The 22,782-nt window shown below is 45.8% G+C and overlaps 2 protein-coding genes across 2 annotated transcripts in view; one reads left to right on the top strand and one right to left on the bottom strand.

Annotated features, from left to right (window-relative positions):
• Window positions 1–21,145, bottom strand: part of LACTBL1 (lactamase beta like 1) — a 28,673-nt gene extending 7,528 nt beyond the window's left edge. Inside the window, exons 1-5 of the mRNA XM_038377194.2 lie at window positions 20,938–21,145; window positions 18,185–18,329; window positions 16,351–16,460; window positions 10,312–10,469; window positions 4,235–4,482 (exon numbers count right to left, since the gene is read on the bottom strand). Of these exons, the coding sequence (XP_038233122.2) occupies window positions 4,235–4,482; window positions 10,312–10,469; window positions 16,351–16,460; window positions 18,185–18,293 (625 nt within the window). The 5' untranslated portion in view covers window positions 18,294–18,329; window positions 20,938–21,145. The remainder of the gene's footprint in view (window positions 1–4,234; window positions 4,483–10,311; window positions 10,470–16,350; window positions 16,461–18,184; window positions 18,330–20,937) is intronic.
• LOC119845180 (DNL-type zinc finger protein-like) lies at window positions 3,135–3,758 on the top strand. The gene is given in 2 exon segments (XM_038377107.2): window positions 3,135–3,426; window positions 3,429–3,758. Coding segments are annotated over 2 exon segments (519 nt in total). The 3' UTR covers window positions 3,656–3,758.
• Window positions 21,146–22,782: the final 1,637 nt, after the last annotated feature.

Here is a 22,782-nt window from a genome sequence, read left to right as displayed (position 1 = left end):
TCAAAGACCCATAGACTTTACGGCCAGAAAGGACCATCATGATCATTTAGTCTGACCTCCTGCATATCACTGGCCATAGAACTTTGCCCACCCATTCCTGTAATAGACCTATAACCTTTGGCTGAGTTACTGGAGTCCTCAAATCATGATTTAAAGACTTCAAATTACAGAGAATTCACCATTTACACTAGTTTAAACCTGCAAGTCAACCGTGCACCAGGCTGCAGAGGACGGCAACCCCCACCCCCGCAGGATCTCTGCCAATATCTGACTCAGGGAAAAAAATCCTTCAGTACAGTACAGTGCACAGAACTATACTGGGGACAGGCGAATCACTCAGGGTAATAAGTTTCATAGTAGCAGCCGTGTTAGTCTGTATTCGCAAAAAGAAAAGGAGGACTTGTGGCACCTTAGAGACTAACAAATTTATTAGAGCGTAAGCTTTCGTGAGCTACATCTCACTTCATCTCACTTTATGCTCTAATAAATACAGCTCACTTTATGCTCTAATAAATGTGTTAGTCTCTGAGGTGCCACAAGTACTCCTTTTCTTTTCAGGGTAATAAGGTAAGAGCTGACCCACACTTTTCTGCCAAACTTGCTCTGCTTCCTTTTAGTAAAATGTCTGGAAGAATTATAAAACCCTAGCTGGATCCAGGCTTATGCAAGAGCCTTTTGGAAGGAAAGGCTGATTGAAAGGGCTCAATAAATCCCAGCCTGAGCTTTCAGGTGAACATGTTCCATTAGCTTAGTAGCTCCTGCAAAACAGTTTCCATTACATCCCCAGTTGTCATATATTTATAAATGTCAGGAACATCCGTTTGTGGGGGCTGAAATTTTCCAAACTTGTTTCTGTTCCAAAGTGATTTTTTGTTTCAGTTTGTTCTAAATTCCTCCAGACTTCTTTGAGTTGTAGGAGAGTGAAAACAATTCACTTTTCCCACTAGAAATAAAATACATTTTAACCACACTTTTCAGAACAGGGCTCCATTAAACAACCCCCTGAGGCCGATTCTCAGCAAAACATCATAGCTGCAGTGACTTCATTGAGATAATTTACACAAACTGAGGATCTGGAAGTGTAGAACTGGAACTTGTCATGGGCAGAATCCTCAGAGGTCTAGGGCCTGGCCATAGTTTGGGGGCACTTGTGACTGAGAGGGTAAAAGCAATAGAAAAATTACTTGTTTGCATCAAGCTCAGTGAGCACTTGCCCAGAGTCATAGATTGTTAATCCAGAAGGGACCCCTGTAATCCTCATCTGACCTGTATAAAAAAGGCCATAAAATGTGCTCAGAGTGTAATGAAGCCCCTCCCTCTTTGTGAAATCAATGCATGGGTTCCCTATCTATTCTAACCTGGGGAGTTGGGCAGGCTGTAGGGACCAGGGTGGAGGCAGTCATGCCTAATGGTTAGAGTCAGGAACTTGGAACCAGAGCTAGAGTCAGGAGCCAAGCCAAAGGTCAGAGGTAGAGACAGAGTCAGGGTGGGCTTTAGAAGCAGGGATGTGGAGTGAGGCAGGAAAGCAGGAACCAGGAACAGACAGGGGCCTGGGATAAGGAGACCAGGAACAAGGGCTCAGGCATCAGGCAAGGAGGCAGAGACCATACTCACAGCCAGCAAGGATCCCTCTAGTTGATCACACAACTTTCTGTGCCTTTTTCTGGTTTAAGTAGAGCTTCCCAGCCAGTCGGTGGGGCTGGATGTCTCACCCAGTCAGAAGCTTTGTGGATGGGGTCTCATGCAGGTCAGGGAGCTCCTGCTACAATAGCTGACTTGCATAGAATCATAGAATATCAAGGTTGGAAGGGACCTCAGGAGGTCATCTAGTCCAACCCCCTGCTCAAAGCAGGACCAATCCCCAATTTTTTTTGGCCGCAGATCCCTAAATGGCCCCCTCAAGGATTGAATGCACAACCCTGGATTTAGCCAGCCAATGCTCAATGGAGTGAAAGGGGGCCATGGCCTCGGAAAAGGGTTGGGGTAGGAGGCGGGGCAAGGGTGTTCAGTTTTCTTCAACGAGAAAGTTGGCAACCCTAGCACCAAGCAGGCAATGCTCAATCCCTTGTAGAATCAGGTGCTGATACAGTAGAGCTTCCCTAATTACCACCACTGACTGGGAGGTTCATAGCAAGGTACTGAAATCTGCAAATTAGGGAGTGAACAAGCATAACCAAAAAAAAGCAAGGTCATCGCTTTACGCATACACTTCGTTAATTGATCCGACAAGTGTAGTCATCATTATTTATAACAACATTTCATAGTATAATTAATACATAAATACATTTCAATATGACAAAATCTTAGCAACCTAGCACTTCACTCCAGCACTATCTCTGCTCAGAGGTGTGAGTGGATTTTACAGCACGCAGATCAGAGAAGTTCAGGGTAGTGAGGCTGCATTGTATATTACTGTTTATGCTGTAAAAAGCCACCGCTAAGATATGTATCATGTGCAACACAGCAGCATTAATGTTGCTATTGAAATCTTAACTTTTGCATTTCCTGACTTTGTGGGTTTAACTGTGCAACTATAACATTGCATTTGATATTGGATTCACTTTTAAAATCTTCCTTCCCTAACTACTTCATTGGGTCAGTGTATGCAGCCAACCACATCTTGCTGACAATAAAAACATGCATAACGTGTGTTGCATTTACTCTGTAAGGTGCTTTTCATCCCTCAGTTTTAAGCACCTTACAATGATGTGTTAGCATCATTATCCCCATTTTACAGGAAGAGCAATGAAGGCAAAGGCACAACCCCTGCCTGCTGATGCCAAGATTACCTGCTTCCAAAAGATCTCAGAATAGCAATGCCCACTAATTCTGGGTTAATAATGGAATTTGCATGCTTCTAAAGGAGTGTCAAAGCAGGGCACTTGATACCAGCTAACAGCAGGCATTAATAGCTGTACCTTTTGAGGGATTTCCAGATTACATCAGGCCTTGCCATCTACAGCTACTTTAATATCAAAGTTACTCATTTATAAGAAAAACAGCAGATTAAGAGCCGTCCCCTAACAGCAAACACCAGGCTATCCCAGATCAGGAGGCCGCACTGCTAGCATTTCAATTATAGAAGCTATATCCCTTCAAAACAAACAGTGCTTAACAATTCTCTGCCTCCCAGGATGCTGCGGGCCGGGCGGAGGCTGGGGCCGCTTGGGGCCCGGCTGGGGTCTGTGTGGCGATGGGCCCTGCCATCCCGTCCCAGGGCTTGGGCAGCCCCAGGGCCGCGCCCCTGCTGCCCGGAGCCCGCCTGGCCTCGCAGGCTCTGCAGAGCCCCCAGGTCGGGCGGCGCCGTGGGGTGGGTGGAGGCCATGCACTACCGGCTGGTGTACACCTGCCAGATCTGCAAAACACGGTCAGTAAAAACGATTTCCAAACTAGCGTATCATAATGGCATGATGATAGAAAAGTGTCCTGTCATCATGTCATATCAGATAACCTGGAATGGTTTTCAGATTTGGAGGGGAAAAGGAACATTGAGGAAATCCTAGCAGCCAAAGGGGAGAAAGTGAGAAGTGTGGTTGGCGAGGATGCCTTGGAACTGCTCCCGGAGAGGACTGCAGAGACAGAGTTGCAAAACCACCACACAGAGAGAGAAGGTGGGGGAAGGTCCTCGGAGTCTGGAGGCAAGGGAACAACCTGATCAACAGAATTCCCTCTGCTCTGCACTTGGTAGAGAAAGACTTTGCCATTTCTCTCCCCCTTTCAACTTTGTGGTTTTTTTAAAATAAATTCAAGATCAAGGAAAAAAAAAAACTCCACCTCACAGACCGTGACAGCACTCTGGGCTGGGGAGGAACTGTGGTGAGAAGAAGCTGCCTCACATTTCATCCCTGATTTCAATGCAGGAGCCTGAATTGCAAAGAAAAATTATTCTGACAGGAAACAGCCAGGAATCCAACAGCTCCTACTGGCTTAGCCAGGGGAAGACCTACTCATCATAGGTCAGTCAGACAACAGACCAACTCAGTGCACCTGCTAGTAGCTGGGCTGGAGAGAGGCTCTCTTTTGGCTCCCCTGTTGGAGCAGCTGGAGAATCCTGATTCACACCAGGAGGGGGCTATTTGCACTGCCTGACAAACACAGACTGAGGTTTTTGCATTGCTGTGTCCTGTTCTCACTGGGGACAGGGAGTTTTGTTGTTTTAACTGGTATGTTGATGCACGGAGTCAAGCTGGAGAATTTGGTGAGGATTGAAGAACTGGGAGTGGGGTTCTCTCACCTGAGAGCTGGCTAGCCATCCTGCGCAGTGTAACAGGTGATGGCTTGAGTGGCAGTGACCCCTTCTCCAGGAAGATCAGCCCATCTGCTGTGTATCTTTGTTCAGATTCCTTGAGTCGCCCCAGAGGATTTTTAATAATGAAGCTCTGGGCATAGCGTTCCAAAGGATCGTCCAGAGATGTCACCTTCCCTTCTTCCCACAGTTTGTAGAGCATGATGGTGGGGAAGATCTTGGAGATGCTGGCAATCCTGTCATGGGACAAACGGTTACATGGCTTCACCACCAGCTGCTAGTCCAGCATTAACTAGTCTTTGGGCCAATCAATGTTCCCTCTAATTTTTTACATCCATGTGTGGAATGAATTTTGTTATGTGCACCAATATGGAGGTGATGTGTGGCAGGGGTGTGGGCAAGGGGTTCAGAGTGTGGGAGGAGGCTCAGGGTCGGGGCAGAGGGTTGGGGTGTCAGGGGTGAGGATTCTGGCTGGGAGTGAAGGCTCTGGGGTGGGGCCCGGATTGAGGGGTTCAGAGTGCGGGGTGGGGCTTAGGGCTGTGGCAGAGGGTTGGGTGCGGGGGGTGAGGACTATGGCTGGGGGTGAAGGCTCTGTGATGGGGCCAGGGATGAGGGATTTGGGGTGCAGGCTTCCCCAGGGCTGCGGCAGGGAGAGAGGACTCCCCGCAGCCCTCTCTCACGGCAGCAGCCCAAGGCTGAGGAGGAGGCTCCTCTTCCTGTCTGTGCAGCTCTTGATAGCCTGCTGCGAAGCTTAGAGGGAACTTAGAGGCTAAGACCTTTCAGGCTACGACGTCATGCCAAACATTCTCTGAACAACTCAGCTATTCTAAACAAGTCCAAACGGGACAGCATTTAAGGGATGCTCAGCACATCAGATTGCTCAAGTAACTGATTATCTGTTGCTTTATTAAATTTATAATCTACATTAATGCAACAATAAGGGACCAAAAGTCAGGAAAGATTAAAGTTAAGCTTGAACATATATAACTCTGGCCCGGTTGCCCATATGCATTATGATACAACTTTCACTTATGGGATCAAATAATCCAATAGAAATAATATAATAGAATTGTTTGCAAATAATACAATAGATGTTTACAGTATTTTCTACAGCCCTTGAGATACTCAGGTATATTTAAGATAGATTGTATTCATTTCATTAAAACTGTAACATAATGTGTATCTACATGTGGAGAGAATACGTTTGTGTGTTCAACATTCAGATCTGATTTTTGAATGCTTAGTTTTGCAGTCTTAACTTTATATCAATGTATAGGCTGGGGTCTTGTGGAAGAAATAGTATGTGATCATATAATTAAAGTCTTTATCATAATGTATATGCACAAGGGGGTCAAATTACAGTTGTGCATGGAAACGTAACTGGTATTTCCTAACTTTTGAGTGCTTGACTTTAGAGCAAGCTTAATGCAATTTCCTAGGATTTTAGAAAATAAACTGAAAAAACAGAATTTCTGTCATGGGGAACCACATTACCACCAGCTTGGATCATCAGAAGGGTTGGAACCTTTAGATCCACCACACAGATATATGTTACTTGAGCTAACAGTAATTGGCTGTTTTCCTCAATGTACGTGTGCCACTAGAGGGAGTTTGGACACACACCTTAGCTCACGAAAGCTTATGCTCTAATAAATTTGTTAGTCTCTAAGGTGCCACAAGTACTCCTTTTCTTTTTACACCTTCCTGGTGAGTTTCACAGCTAATTATTGACAGCATAGGAAAGTAGAAACTCAACACCTAGGTTCAGTTCCAAGGTCCTATCTATTCTGTACAGGATCCTACACCACACTCATCACCATAGTAGCTGAGTGCCTAGGTTCTGGAGACAAGTGGGCTCCAGTGATTATAGACTCTTCTGTCCCTGTGCCCTCAGCCTGTCTCCATCCCCCATGTCCTCCTATCTATCCCCCAATCCTGGCTTCTGTCCCTCCTCCCCTCTACTCCTATCTGCCTCCACCCCTCAGCTTCTTCTCCCTTACCCCCTCTTCTCCAATCTATGCTCCCATCCAGCCTCCTGCACCCCTTTCCCATCTGTTCGTACCTGCCCCCCACATGCCCTGCTCCCCACCCTTGCTCCTGCCTGACTGCCTGTGATCCTCTGCAATGCTCCCCCTCCTCCTTTGCTCCTATCTACCTCCCCTGGCTGCTGCCACTTCCTCTCTGCTTGTATCTCCCTCCATCCATGCCTATATACCTACCCAGACTCCTATCTGCCCCTCCTCTGCTCCTATCCAACCCCCCGCCTGGCTCCTACTCTCATCCCCTTTTCTTCTGTTCTCCCTGGCTCCTTCTCCCATTCCTCACTCTAAACTACAGTCAGGCTTCCTCTTTCTCCTTGCTGCTTGGGTTCCACCGGGGGACCACACCACACCATAGCAGCCCCTGGCAGCCATGAGGACAAATTGCAGGAAAGTCCAGCTCAGCCCTTGCAGCCCCTATGTTCAGCTGCTCTGTGGGGATGGCACATGTAGGAGCTGTGAATGGCTGGAGCATGCTCAGTGCAGGCAGAATCTTTGGATAGTTTAGCTACCAAATGCTAAGTCTCTACTGAGCTTGGGCAAACTGCAATTTTTAGGAGACTAATACCTGGGGCCAAATTTGGGGGAATGTTAATGGCAACAGCAGGGAGATCTCCCTAAGGTTAAGTCTCTGTTTCAAAGCATGAAGGCGCTAGGGCTTTTCAACTAAACAATTGTAAGGATTTTCTAATATGGCAAACCAACCTGTTTTCCTTTAATCTTACACATCTTAACACTGCTTTTCATAATTATGCCCAGGTCTTCTTCTTGAGTTGAGATAGTTAATTTAGAGCCTCTAGGTGTATGAGTAATTCAAATTTTCCCTTAAATGTGCATAACTTTGTATTTATCAGCATTGAATTTTATCTGGCATATTGCCTATTTACCTAGCTTGATTCTTGATTAGTTCCCTGTGAAGCTCCTCACAGTCTTCTCTAGGCTAGTTTAACCTGAATAATCAGGACAGTTTCCCACCTCACTACTCACTTTTTTCCAGACCACTAATAAATACATGAAACCCCACTGGTCCCAGAATAGAACCTTCCTGTACCTCATGGTCAATCTTTTCCCGTGCTAAAAATTAATCATTTCTACTCTTTGATAGAAGAAACGGAGGACTTGTGGCACCTTAGAGACTAACTCAAATAAATGTGTTAGTCTCTAAGGTGCCACAAATCCTCCTTTTCTTTTTGCTGATACAGAGTAACACGAATGCTACTCGGAAACCTACTCTTTGTTAGCTGTCTCTTTGCCAGATCAAAGACACCCCTTAAATACAGGGCAGATTATCATTAAAGCCAAAATAGTGCTGGTTAAGTAACCCTTTTCATACCTGTGCATGGACTATATACAAATTTGGCCCTTGTGTTGTATGTGTGCATTTTACAAAATCCTGAAGGAAGCATATGCCTCTCCCACCCATCCACACATTCCAGCTCCATTGCTGCCCTCCCCAAAATGTGTTGTTTGCCATTGGAAGGGATCAAAGGCCTTGAAGTGACATACATTGATCTAAAGTACTAAACTGATCAGTTTAAAGGATCGTTCTACTCGAAAAAGTGACTGTCTAAAAATGGCATTGTGGATCTCCTATTTATTACATCTCAGCAACTCAGGATCAAGTATGCTCAGTTTACATGTAAAAGGATGCATTTTCCAACTTCTAGTGCTGCAAATAACCCCTGTGAGTTAAGTTGTAGTCTTCCCTTCTCATGCATCACCCTCAGGGATATTGGTTCTGCAGACAAAATTCTGCCTTCAGTGACCCTTGTGCTCCCCATCCCTTTGCCTTCAATGGGTTTGCACAGCTGGTGGGACCCGAGCCCTTGAGCTGTGTCGTGATGCTAAAAAAAGAGTACAGAGAGGTAAAAACATATTTTTGTCACTGCAGTGGGTATATTATTACCTGATACTTATAGGATCTAGATGTGCAATGTTTATTCTTGTTGGTGAGCACCTGATTGTGCACGGAACCACATTGAAGTCAATAGAGTTACTCGCAATTGTGGGTGCTCACCAGGGTCAGTGGGGCTTCTACCACTGGGCCCACAGGAGCAGAGCTGCTGAGTAAGAGGTTGTTATTTTCACATTCTGAGTAGAAATGCATTTTAAACTGCAAAAAACAGGGAGGGGTAAGGGTAGATAGGTTCATGGTAAGACTGAGCAGCCAGGCAAGGATGGACAGGATTTAAGACAAAATAGGTTCAAGCTGACTTCAGTTTAGATCATCCCATTTTAAGACATGTAATTAATTGAAATGTGAATAACTTCACTAAACTGACTGACAGACAAGCCACATTTTGAGAAAGTCAGGTTAGTCATTTTGATGATATCATTGTTTTAAGTCAGCGATTTCTGGACCATCCTACTTCAGTTTAGCTCAATCCAAAACTGGAGTGCTTCAGAGTCTCAGAGTGCTCTGAATTGCTGCAGCTTTGAATGGCTCAAAAAACAAAGGCAAAAGTTTCAACAAACTGATTTTAAATGTTCATAACTTTAAAATTACTAGGGATTTTCATCAGACTTAGCTTGACGTTTAAGTTTTAATGAGATCAACCAAAAAATCAAGTTTGAGGAAAATCAGTTCAATAGATTTAAAGTTATAAATATTTAAATTTAGCAAAGACGATATGAAACCCTGCTTCATGCACATGTGCAGGGCATCTCTTTTGAAGGATCCCATCTAGGACCTATTCTCTCACATTTAAGAGAACAATTAAACTTTCATTGACTTCACTGGGGGAAGGAGAATGTCCATACTGGCTTCATCTACTGAGCATGCTCAGGATACATTTCCCAAATACAGGACTCATTACTTTGCTAAATGAACTGCATTTCCCCACAAGTCAGCAAAAGCATTAACCCTCAGTATGGATTATGCACAGTTTCAAGCATTAGATAACTTGCTCTAATGCTGTACAGAAAATGGTGATTAGGTTTTTCTGCAGTGGAAAGGATATTTATTTTCACTCTGATGGAACTCAGAAACAGCTGATGTTGCCCAAACTTTAAAAAATAAAATTAAATCCACCTGCATGCAGAAACCAAGCCTTGAAAGTTTCATCCCAAATGGTAAAGCAGTAAGCTGAGAGCATGTTTAAGATGGGAAGATAATAGAAGTTGTTGTCTAGCCTTAACTATACAGTCTGCAACACTGGGGGTAGTGTGGTAAAATGGGGCCCAGCTGGGGGCACCCCTCCCCTCAAAACCCACTAGACCCAGAGTTGTGCAGGGGAGACCCCTCACAATCTGGGGGTACTAGGAACCAGGTGGTGCCTCCCCTTCACGTGGATTTACTGCAGAGAGGAGCCTTTTGGAGAACTTTCTCCAATTTAGGCTGGACTACCACTGCCCTATGTTGATTAGCTGTTTGCTCCAACCTTCCCCCACAATCTCTTCATTTTAGGCTATGTCTACACTTCACTTTCATCGTTAAAACTTTTGTTGCTCAGGGGTGGGGGAAAAAAATCCCCCGAACGACAAAAGTTTTAATAATGAGAAGCACTGGTTTGGACAGTGCTTCATCAGCAGGAGATGCTCTTTTAAATGGTCTCCTACAACATGTGGGATACCCTTATGCTTAACGATCTGTCCCACCCTGTATTTAGCTCAGACACTCTGATTACTGTTTCCAGACCTGAGGAAGAGCTCTGTGGCTCTCAAAAGGTTGTCCCTTCCACCAACAGAGGTTGGTCCAAAAAAAGATATTTCCTCACCTACCTTGTCTCTTTCATGTCCTGGGACCAACATGCCTACAACAACATTGCAAACAAGACCATTGCATTGTAACTGCACCTGTCACACATTAAAGGGAGGATCTGTGATGGCTGTTCCATTTTTATTGCCCCACATTTGGAAGAAGTAGGGTTTTTTTAAGATTTCAGAATGTATTTATGTAATTGAATTGATATGCAGTGTATACATCCCTCCCACTTGCTGTCTGTTGGGGCATGGTGACAGTAATTTTCCACTAACCCAATAGCTAAATCATACCCAATTCCTGCTGTATTAACCTGCAAACCCCACCTGTAAATGGTGTACTCATTGGGCATCGCTGAGAAGGGGTCAGAGCCATTCTTCTTCCCAAAGTTGCCTGTCCAGAGCACAGTGTCGTTGTAGATAACAATGGCAGACATGGCAGGGAGGCCTGGGCTATGGATTTTGTGGCGCAGAAGCATGTCCACCTAGGAGAAGATTAGAAAGTGGTGAGGAGTTTGAAGGCAAGTACAGAGTAGGACAAAGGAATGAATCAATACAACAATGCATTCACAGTGAACGGGGATAATTACCTTTATCTACTGGTAAGCAAACAGCTCTGTACTAAGACAAGTCAAAATATTTAAAACAAAGCATTTTTAATCAATGACCTGTCTCTGAAAATTGTATTTTTCACAAAATCTTTGCTTTTGACTGTCCCATCATTTCTTTAATGTTTTTCTACTGTTCTACATCTCTACTCTGTACCCTTGCTTACTGATTATTACTTGGTTCCCATCATCTGAGTATCTGCAAACCTCGTTATTTAAACAAAGATAAAATTCCCATAATAATACCTAGTTATTATATAGCACTTTTCACCAGTACATCTCAAAGCGCTTAATAAGAAATGTACGAAACCTAGATGTGCAGTCTTCTCACATACCATAGACAATAAAGGGGAAGGGATGCAGACTGGGATAAGTAAAAAACATGTCAGAGATCTTCTAACCAATTTGAATGAATTCAAGTGAGCGAGGTCTGATGCTATTCATCCAAGGGTACTGAAGGAATTAGCTGAAGAAATCTCGGAGCTACTGGCAATAATATCTACAAACTCATGGATGACAGGAGAGGTCCCAGAAGACCGGCAAAGGGCTAGCATAGTGCCCATCTTTAAAAGGGGGAAAGGAGGAGCCAGGAACTATAGACCAGTCAGCCTGACTCCGATACCTGGGAAGCTACGAGAGCAGTGTCTCAAACATTCAATTTGCAAATACCTGGAGGACGAAGGGGTGAGCACTAGCAGCCAGCCTGGATTTACCAAGAACAAATCATGCCACATCAACTTCATTGGCAGGGTAACTGATTTGGTGGATGGGGGAACTGCGGTGGACATAATATACCTGGACTTCAGCAAGGCTTTTGACACAGTCCCACATGACATTCTAATAAGCCAGCTGGAGAAATGCGGGCTCAGAAGAATGACCATTAAATTGATATATAATTGGTTAAGGAACTGCAAACAAAGAGTAACTATTAATGGAGATATCAGATTGGAGGGAGGTCTCAAATGGGGTTCCACAGCGGGTGTTCTGGGTCCGGTGTTGTTTAACATCTTTGTTAATGACCTGAATGTAGGTATACAGAGCATACTGATCAAATTTGAAAATGACAAAAAGCTGAGGGGGTTGCCAACACTTTGGAGGACAGAGCTAAAATTCAGAGGGATCTTGATAAATTATAGAACTGGGCTATAGACAACAAAATTAAATTCAACAAAGATAAATGTAAGGTGCTACACTTAGGGAAGAAAAACCAAATGCACAAATACAAAATGGGGGATAACTGGCTTGGAAGCTGCACTGCTGAGAAGGATCTGGGAGTTGTGGTGGATCACAACCTCAACATGAGTCAGCAATGCGATGCTGTTGCAAAAAAAAGCAAATGCAATTTTAAGTTGTATTAAGAGAGGCATAGCACGCAAGTCATGGGAGGTAATAGTATCGCTCTACTCAGTGCTGGTTAGGCCTCAGATGGAGTACTGTATGCAATTTTGGTCACCAACATATAGAGAGGATGTAGAGAAAGTGGAAAAGATCCAGAGGTAAGTGACAAAGATGATCAAAGGGATGGAATGCAAACCATAGGAACTGGGTTTGTTTACTTTGGAAAATAGGAGATTATGGGGGGATATGATAGCGGTCTTCAAATACTTAAAAGGCTGCTATAAAAAGAGGCAATGGATTCAAAATATAGCATGGCAGATTTAAATTAAAACCTCAGGAAAAGCCAGAGGTGCAGACTCCATGGGTGATCTGGGGCTCAAGCCTCCTCAGAAAAAAATAAGGGGTGCTCAGCACCCATCAGCCACAACAGTTCGGCGGGGGCTGCTGATCAGCTGTTCGGACACTGGTGGGAGGCACTTACAGGAGGGCAGAGACCCTTGGGGGAGGGGCGGAGCCTCAGGGCAGAGCAGGGGTGGAGCACCCACTGGGAAAAATAAAACTCAATACCTGTGGGAAAAACTTCCTAACTGTCAGAACAGTATGACAATGGAACAGACTGCCTTGGGAGTCAGGAAGTCATGGAAGCTCCTTCACTGGAGGCTTTCAAAAGGAGGCTGGATAGCTATCTGTCTTGGATGGTTGAGATAAAATAAATCTGTAACTTGGCAGGGGGTTAGACTAGATGGCCTTGCAGTCCCTTCTAACCCTATGGTTCTATGATTCTATGAAATGTGAGTCCTCACACTAATATCTTAGGGTGGAAGATGCATAAAGCCAAGGTCCTGACCATTTGTGGATATTAGAAGATTCCATGGCACTTTTACAACATCAAGCAGATCAGTCCCGGTGTCTTGTCCAAATTTCAATCTGGAATCTCTTTTTTACTTGCAGAATCAATTGGATTGACCAGATTTTCTCTGCTCCACTGTGCACATGCCTGAGCAGTGTTAGAAGCTACTGCACTCCTCAGGGAAGTGATTCTCAGTGATGGACTCTTGCATACAATGGCTTTTTAAAGGACTTGGAATCATTATGGATAAAAGCCTCCACCACACAGGACAGTGCTCACTCCCAAACCCATCACACAGGACAGTGTTCAGCCCACACCCCTCTCCCATGCTCAGTCCAAACCCTTCCCCCTGAACTCACTCAAACCCCTCCCCCATACTCATTACTAGAGCTGGTGAAAAACCCTATGAAACGCCTGACACTTGGCAGCTGTGCAACTTCAATGGGGAGATCAGCTTCCCTGGATACCTGACTTTTACCCCATGATAGCCCCATATGGCCTTGATTGGCACATCAGCATCCTGTGGAAGTCCATTGGCCAAATACAACCCTACATTTAGTTTCTGCAAGGAATGCTGAGAGGTATCCATGTAGCCATGTCCAAAAGAGCTCAAGGGAATATAAGAATTGCCACGCACAGTCAGACCAGTAGGCCCTCCAGTAAAATATCCTTTCTCTGATGTTGGCCAATACTAGATTCTACAGAGGAAGGTGCAAAAATTCCAGTAATGGGCTGGCACACTGTCTGGAGTGGCTCATGATCAAGAGTGCCAACCTCAGAGCAGACTGTCAAAAACCAGGGCGGACATCCCAAACTGCTGGTATGTTCTAGAATTAGATTTCACCGACCCAGTAACAAATGTGAGCTTCCAAAGTACTAAAATAGTCTTACAATGGAGTCACAGACATTCCCCTTGGACACTCCAGTGTATCTTGCCAGCCAGGAAAGTTGGACTATGTGAGGTTCAACAAGGACAAGTGCAGAGTCCTGCCCTTAGGACGGAAGAATCCCATGCACCGCTACAGACTAGGGACCAAATGGCTAGGCAGCAGTTCTGCAGAAAAGGACCTAGGGGTTACAGTGGACGAGAAGCTGGATATGAGTCAACAGTGTGCCCTTGTTGCCAAGAAGGCCAATGGCATTTTGGGATGTATAAGTAGGGGCACTGCCAGCAGATCGAGGGATGTGATCGTTCTCCTCTATTCGACATTGGTGAGGCCTCCTCTGGAGTAATTTGTCCAGTTTTGGGCCCCACACTACAAGAAGGAGGTGGAAAAATTGGAAAGAGTCCAGCGGAGGGCTACAAAAATGATGGGGGACTGGAACACATGACTTATGAGGAGAGGCTGAGGGAACTGGGATTGTTTAGTCTGCGGAAGAGAAGAATGAGGGGGGATTTGATAGGTGCTTTCAGCTACCTGAAAGGGGGTTTCAAAGAGGATGGATCTAGACTGTTCTCAGTGGTAGCAGATGACAGAATGAGGACCAATGGTCTCAAGTTGCAGTTGGGGAGGTTTCAGTTGGATATTAGGAAATACTTTTTCACTAGGAGGGTGGTGAAGCACTGGAATCTGTTACCTAGGGAGGTGGTGGAATCTCCTTCCTTAGAGGTTTTCAGGGTCAGGCTTGACAAAGCCCTGGCTGGGATAATTTAGTTGGTGTTGGTCCTGCTTTGAGCAGGGGGTTGGACTAGATGACCTCCTGAGGTCCCTTCCAACCCTGATATTCTATGATTCTATAAGTGGTCACTTACACCAAAAATCACAAAATATTCAGGTTGCTTCCAGTCCCAAGAGACCAGTCACTTACCCCAGGTCAATTTGCATCTTAATTCTTACATCAAAGAGAACACTTTTAGACAATCCTGTAATAAACTAACTAAATGTGTATTAACTGGGAAAAAGAAATAAGAGAGTTATTTAGGGGTTAAAGCAAGCAAGCATATAGACACAAATGAGTTTCAGACTGTGATTCAAAAGGTGACAGCATTGTAGTAATCTGTCAATTCAAATTTAAAATTTAAAAATTTGTTAGTCTCTCAGGTACCACAAGTATTTCTTTTCTTTTTGTCAATTCAAAATATCTTTCAGGGCTAACCCATGCCAGCAGCATGAGGATCTCCTTTGCTTATGTTTAGGAATCTTTGCCTCTCAGAGTCCAGACAGGATGAAAGAGATTCAGTTTTTCCTTGTCAGGGACTTTAAACCCCTCCATTCAAGGGTCCCAAATGATGGGATAAATTGTAGATCTCTCCTTCCTGGAGGGAATTAGGAATGCCATCAACAGGGTCTCTGTCCTTTGATGCTACATAGTACCTCATTTGCCTTCAATAGGCCATCTTGTATGCAGGGTCAGCACTTTACCTTAATTAATGCTTCTTTTATTGTTTGGTGAGTTATACAAATACAGAGGTTTACAATGCAAACACTCAATATACCTTTATACCATGGGCTATGGAGATTGTAAGTGAGATCAATACACACAGCATCCTGCAGGCATTTTATAAAGTCTAAACATTAAGCACATTCTTATCAACTTAACATCTAATATCTATTCTGATAATACTAACATACAGATAAACCAGACTGGTTTCTCAGCTATGAATTTGTAACTGTTCAGTGTGGCCTCTGGCCTTGGAATGAGCTGGCACCTGATTTGCCATCATCACATGGGCAATTATAGATAATCTATAACAATCTATCCCATTGGGGGAATGTTTTCCTAAACCCCATATCTTAGTGAATATAAACTCTCAGTTCTTCCCAGGATAGAGTCCCCCATCCTATAAGTATGGCCTGCATTCTTTGTTCCTAGATGCATACATTTATATTTACCCATATTAAATTGCACAGTTTGCTTGCAACCAGTTTACCAAGAAATCTGGATCACTCTGAATCAGTAACCTGTCCTCTTTATTATTTACCACTCCCCTCAATTTTTGTATCATCTGCACACTTTATCAATGATGATTATGTTTTCTTCCAGGTAATTGATAAAAATGTTAAATAGTGTAGGGCCAAGAACCGATCCATGCAGGACCCCACTGGAAACACACCTGCCGGATGGTGATTTTAAGAACACGAAGTGTAACTTCTCTGTTTAACTATTTAACTCCTCTGTTTATATATCCATGTAATTAGGAATAAGAATTACATCAGAGGGGCACACTAATCTCCAGAAGCTTCTGGTAGTTTGCCTCTTCTTTCCCAGAGCCCTGCTCTCCTTTCCACACATACAAGTGCTTCCCACTGAAGTCACAGAGAGACACTCAAATTTTCCTGTGAAGGAGTCAGGCACCAGGAAGGGAAGTGTGGAGTTGTGCTCCTCAAACTGGATGTTGTTGTTACTGTGTTATCCAGAGGATAACCAAGACTATGGGAGGGAGGGCTTAGAGTTCAGCTGGTCCTGGATACACTTGAGACAGTAACCTGTCCTAATATGACACTGGAGACTGAAGGAGACTGAAGAACCCAGATCTCTTCCTTCCTACATTCATAGATTCTCTTTCCTACACCTACAGGTCACTGAGGTTAAGACATATACACCCCCATCCATGCCATTCCCACAGACCTTCTCCAGCGCATCCTTCAGGATTGGGATTGGGTGGTCCAGTGGTACAGGTTCTGGATAGCGGGGACACATTTGAATTGCTTCTGATCTCACCTCCATTGCAGATGGGCCTGGAAACAGTTTCAGAGAGGAGGCTGGTTGAGTAGATGGGTTTGCTGACATGTTTTACATAGAAGATTACACAGAATGCAGAAGTGCGGATGAGGCCACTGACCTTACAGAGCCTGAAGAGGTCTTGTGTAAAGCAAAGGAGGGGGCTGACAGACCTACAACTCACACAGAATTTCAGCACATGACATGTTGTTGGTGCACTTTCAAATCTACCCCAGCGAGGTACGGAGTGCATGAGGGAAATCCTTGACTGAGTGTACTAGTGACAGCGGCCTGGCAGAGAGAGCATAGTTGACACAGGGCTCAATCCTGGTCCTACTGAAGTTAGTAGGAGTTTTGCTGTTGAGTTCAGTAGGACCAAGTTGTGTCCCAAAGTCTCCCCATGAGCATCAATCGGGCACTGTGACTCTATAGGGAGGGAAAGAAGCAGCAAACAGAGATAAGCTTTTCCTGTAAATATTGTGAATACTGCCTGAAAGTGACCTGGACACCTAAGGAAACAAACCAGCTCCAAACCAGAACACACTGGACACATGGGACCACCCACAGAAACAGCTGACCATCTGCCATGCCAGGGAGAAATCAGGGGTCCAATAATTTTCTTCTTCATTTTAAATTTTTGGTGCAAATGAAGAACTCTTATTTCCTAATGAAAATGGGAACTCTCCTACCTGGGGCCAATATTTGTCCATCTGATTCCAGTGAGCTTCTGAAGCACAACTCCCCAGCTCTACACATTATAAAGAAAATGTGTGTGATTTCCCCTTCTTTTACCCCTTTGGGGTGGGTATGTGCCATGTAGTGGTGCTGTGTAGCAGAGGAGAAATGTCACTGCAGAACCTTCAGGCTGAGACCATTGTGGACCAATGACCGTGATACCCCAGGCAGATTCTGACAAGTGCAGCCCCATAAGAAAAAAGTGAGATCCAGACTCAGAGGTGAGTCCAAGTGAGTTTAGAAGGAGTCTATGTTGGTGTAATGCCTTCTTCTGACCTCTTCAAAGTGTCTCTGTAACTCTCTGGGCTCTCTTAGCCTTACATCCACTTACCAGTGTATGAATTACATCCCTGCACATGCTGCCTCTGAATCTGTCCCACTGAGTTTGCAATAACTGAGTGTAAGGAAGTCTAAGTGAATCTATGGGGTCTAAGCTGGCATGACCCATATGGCAAGGGGCCAGGAGAGAAGAGTGGCAGGCAACACTGCTAGCAGGAGGGGGTACGCAGGTGTACATTAAAGTAGCCACCCACAGCTTTAACATGCGCCTTCTGACTCCCTCATTAGGATGTAAATTACTCCAGCGTGGTTTTAGCAGGTATAAGGGAATCCAGCTAGGCTTAGGAGTGCTTATCATTCCCCACCTTACTCAACACCCCTGACTTTGCTTCTAAGTGTAGCCCCTGACTTCCTGAGGCAACCCTTTCTTATCATCACTGGCAGGTTTTTTTTGTTTTTCATTTGGAATCTCATTCACACCTGTCAGACCCTTCCATCTCACTGAAGCCACTGGGCAAATAATTAGGTTGTGTGCAATGAAATAGAGGCTCTGAGTGCACAGGGCGGGAGGGAGAGCTGTATCTACTACTTCCCCTGCAGGGTCCAACCAACTAACTGTAGCACTCAACCCTGCAGAGTTTATTCAGACAACCACCTCTTGATTTCAATGGCACTGGGCTCTGGGTTCTGAGACCCACTGTGTGCAAGCTGATTGCTGGATACTCACCAGGCTCCTCCTTGGGGAGGCTGTACTGCCACAGGAAGCAGCCCATCATGGCCACAGAGAGCAGGAAAAAGAAGATTAGTGCCACGTGGATCCACTTCACTTCCATCATCGAGAGCCTAAGGAGACTCCGCCCTCTGGAGGCCTGCTGCAAAGAAGAGACATGGGGGTTTCAGTGGTACTGTTTATAGGACACAGAGAGACAGGAATTGCCTCCAATGCTTATAAATTAGGTATGTACATTATCTACAGACAAGGACATGAGTTTCTGGTGCAATTACTGTAGCATTAATAGATAGCTTATAATGTGTCCAGCTGAAATGCCACAAAATTCTGTGAATAATCTATGCCACCATTGATGCAGCTGGTGCTGGAAGTTGCTTAAAAACTGGTTTGGGTTTCAGTAGGCGAGCTCATGCTATTAAATCATGCCCTATTCGGTACAGAATAATCATGGCTCATTCCCAGCATCCCCACCACACCTTCAGTCTGAGTCATGTCGTATGCAATGTTGTTTACATGCAAGATGTACACACACACAAAAAGTTGCATTAAATTGTCTGCACTCTCACTTATCTTTAATCAGGTTAGACTGAGCCACTCCCCGGGGACTATACTGTAGCCTGGTCTCCTCTCCAGGACTGGAATCTAGGATGGCTGATTCAGGATTTCTCCCAAACCCATTGGTGCGTGGGCTCTTTCTCATGTAACAAGGGAACTAAGAAAGCCACGGTCAGACTTGCAGGTGCCTTTCTCACCCTCTGGCCTGTGTGACTGAGGATCCTGAAGGGGAACCCAGACCCCATCAGCACTTAGCCCCTTTCCCCCCTCCTAAGCTCACAGGGCACTTTCTGAATGTGAACAGATGTTTGTTACAAATATTTTGTGAAACCTTTTGGTCTATTTCAAACATTTCCACTGCAGGTTTTGAAGTTGCATAGTACTCTGGGCTATTCCATCCCTAAGTGGGAATGTAACAGCCCTTGTCCCTTCTCGCTGCCTCTATCAGCCATAAGAAAAGGAGTACTTGTGGCACCTTAGAGACTAACAAATTTATTAGAGCATAAGCTTTCGTGAGCTACAGCTCACTTCATCGGATGCATTGGCCAAATGCATCCGATGAAGTGAGCTGTAGCTCACGAAAGCTTATGCTCTAATAAATTTGTTAGTCTCTAAGGTGCCACAAGTACTCCTTTTCTTTTTGCGAATACAGACTAACACGGCTGCTACTCTGAATCTATCAGCCATGTGTCCTGACATCACCCATCCTGGTGCATGCTGGATGGACCAAAGAGCTGACAGCCAGAACACTTGCATTCTCCATGCTCCTCCTGCCTGAGCAAGGACAGCTCTCACCTGCCAGGGAACACCCATCAACACAAAGGAAAGCAGCATGTACCAGAAAAGGACCCCATCCTGGATCTGTCACAGACCTAGTTTCCCACAGGAAGGGGGGGCAGGGGGAACCAGCATGCACCAGGAAGGGTGATGTCAGGTCATCTGTCTGATGGAGGCAGTGGTGGGGGGGGGAAGAGGGGGCAGGAAGGGGTGAGGAAGGAGAATGACATACAGAGGAAGGACAAAGCCCATCCAGTCCAGATGGCCTGGTCTGAAAGAGCAAGAGAAAACAGTGATGGAAAGAGCATAAATAGATATGGAAGAAGGAGAAAAGAGAAGCCAGGGCCACATTGCTCAGCTCAGAGAGAGACAGTGAAGCCCCGAGCTACACAGAAACATACTGTGCCCTAGCTGACAGGAGCAAAGGCTCACATAGGTGGAAGGAATTGATCAGACCCTAAGCTGCTATCAGCCAGGTCTATTGCTAGGGTCCCACTGCCCCCTCCCACGCAATCCTGAGTGACAAAGCTCACTCTTACCCGTCTCTTAGTCCATGCTGGAGAGCTGCTCCTTAGAGATGCAAGGAGATGCCATGTTCCTGCTGTAGGAGCTGAGAGTGCAGACCAGGGCCCTCACTTTTCATTTTTAGCTCCCACATGGTAAAACTGCCTTTTCACTGATGCCTCCTGCCCAGACTGTCTCCTCCTAGCTTCTTCCGCCAGCCTGTTGCTGTCGGTGACTCCCATGGCCCTGACATCAGAGTGAAATGGGATTTTCTTGGTTTAATCTCTGGGGGAGGAGATAATCCCCAATCTGCTCACTTCATGCACTTCGGACTTTCCCAGTCCACTAGACATTGATCCAAAAGGGAAGGGCGCCCAAACCTTTCTCACCTGATGCCACCTTCATTCACCTCCCCTGGCAGGCAAGCGCCCTGCACCCCCAGTCCCATCTCTTCACACACCAGTCCCATTGCAGCACCAGCTCTCCAACCCAGAGACAAATGGCACTTACATAGTAACACGAATGGGACATTTCTCGCCATTCACTGGGGTGCTGAGCGCTTAAATCTGACTGACTGCACAGAGCTATTCATTCTCCATGGGATTTACAGGAAACGAATTACCCACAAATAACTCCGAACTCAGTCTGTGGGGAAATACACTCTTCTACCTGTCTCTTCTTATTCAGCAACAGAGAGAGATTCCATACAATTCCTGTCCCAAGTGGGAGAGGAGACCTCCAGGGTGATTTGATCCATGTCCCATTTTCTCTGAGTCCCCAAAGTTTGGGGAGAGGTTCAGATAAGTCACCCTCATTTAAACCCTTCTCTTCCACTACGCAGTGTAATATTTCCCTGTGTCCCTCCCAGTGAATTAACACTCACACTTCTGTGTGCCACTTAGCTGGTGACAGACCTTATCACAAGTTATTAAGGCCCAACATGATTCACAGCTTCCGTCGGTACCATCCTCAGATGATGTCTCAGTCACACAGGCCACTGCCAGGAAACTCAAAATATGCTGAATGTATCCGATCCTGGCAGGCTGATCTTAAGTGTGGCAACAGCAGAGCAGAGATCTGTCAGCCACCCTGTCTCGCCATGCTCTAAGCTGCAACCTCCCATCCCAGGGAGGAGCTGCTTGGCCTCTCTGGCAGTATCTGGAGTGAGCTTTGCTCTCTAGCTGACGGTTCCTTTGTCTCTGTGTTTCTCTGTCCATTTAACCCAATCAGAGCTTCCAGAAAGTGTCGTTCACCCCCCCCCCCCGTCCTCTCCCCAGCAAGGACATTAAAGCTACAGGGCCAGAGGGGAGTTTGCTTTTCACTCTCTCAGGGTTGAAAGTGCCTGTGAGATTGAATATTAATTCTGTCTAATGCTTCTCTGCCATGTGTGTGAATTGGGGCTGAAACCAGCTGGGCTTTGCAAACTATTTATAGCATCTTCATCTCCTCTTGGCATCTGTGCAGGGAGGCGATTAACCCTTGTGATGGACAGCACCTCCATGTCTGTGACACAAAGCTCACTCACACAGCCCCCGTACATTTGGTGGGGAATCGCCAGGCTAATAATTTACAAAACACGGGAGGAGCAAGCCCAGATGGGCAGAGAGGGGGAACACAGGCGGGCAGATCCTACTCTCACGCCCACCAAAGCTAATGAGGAATAACCCCATTAGAGTCAATGGAGTTATAAGTGCTGTAAGCAAGACGAGAATCAGGCCCAGCCATTTGCTGGTGAGCTACATACTTTATTTGGATACAACGATGTCAGATTATTTCCTCTTCCTTGGCCTGGGTCCTGATGCTGACAATCAGCAGCCAAGGGAATGGGAGCCGTGAAGCGGCTGTGGATGGTGGGAAGGTTGGGCCTTACCCGTTTCTGTAACCCTTCCATGGCTGATTAGGAGCCGCTTCTCATCACCAGCGCTGGGGGGGCTTTTGCAAGTCCAGGGCTGGAAACTCCTAGGAGCAGGGAACAAAGGGTTAGAACAGGGGGAAAAAAGGGATTGCAGGGCAAGTCTGAGCAAGGGGTAGAGGGAACCCAGATGCCAGCGTATGGAACGTGAGGGCAGAGCTGTCTATTAGAATGAGGCAGGAGAGCCCAACGTTAGGGGATGAAGCAGGAAAGAGGGGATGGCTCCAGAAAATAAGCTCAGAGAGTGCGAGAACAGGTGGCAGTTTCACACCCTCTGCTTCTCTCTGGTTTTGCGTGATACCAGCCCACCCCCTAAGGCAGTGGCTTTCAACCTTTCCAGACTGCTGTACCCCTTTCAGGAATCTGATTTGTCTTGCGTACCCCCAAGTTTCACTTCACTTAAAAACTACTTGCTTACAAAATCAGACAAAAGTGTCACAGCACGCTGTTACTGAAAAATTGCTTCTTTTCTCAAATGAATTGAAATATTAATATCGTATTTACAATTCAGTGTATAGTATATAGAGCAGTATAGAATCATAAAATATTACGGTTGGAAGAGACCTCAGGAGGTCATCTAGTGCAGAGGGGGGCAAACTACGACCCACTGGCCACATCCGGCTCGCCCCCGTCCCCTCCCCCGCTGTCCCCCGTCCCCCGCACCTCAGCTCACTGCTCCGCCAGGACAGTGCTCTGGGTGGGGGGGCTGCAAGCTCCTGGGGCAGTGTAGCTGCAGAGCCCAGCCTGACCCGGTGCCCTGTGCTGCGCGGTGCGTGGCTGGCTCTGGCCGGGCGGTTCGGCTGTAGCACTGCCAGCCACCGGTGCTCCAGACAGTGCGGTAAGGGGA

Source organism: Dermochelys coriacea, chromosome 18 (genome assembly GCF_009764565.3).
Source record: "Dermochelys coriacea isolate rDerCor1 chromosome 18, rDerCor1.pri.v4, whole genome shotgun sequence".
In the NCBI taxonomy this organism is placed as follows: domain Eukaryota; kingdom Metazoa; phylum Chordata; order Testudines; family Dermochelyidae; genus Dermochelys; species Dermochelys coriacea.
Note: the sequence above shows the minus strand (reverse complement) of the source record. Positions and strands in the feature narration are given on the sequence as shown.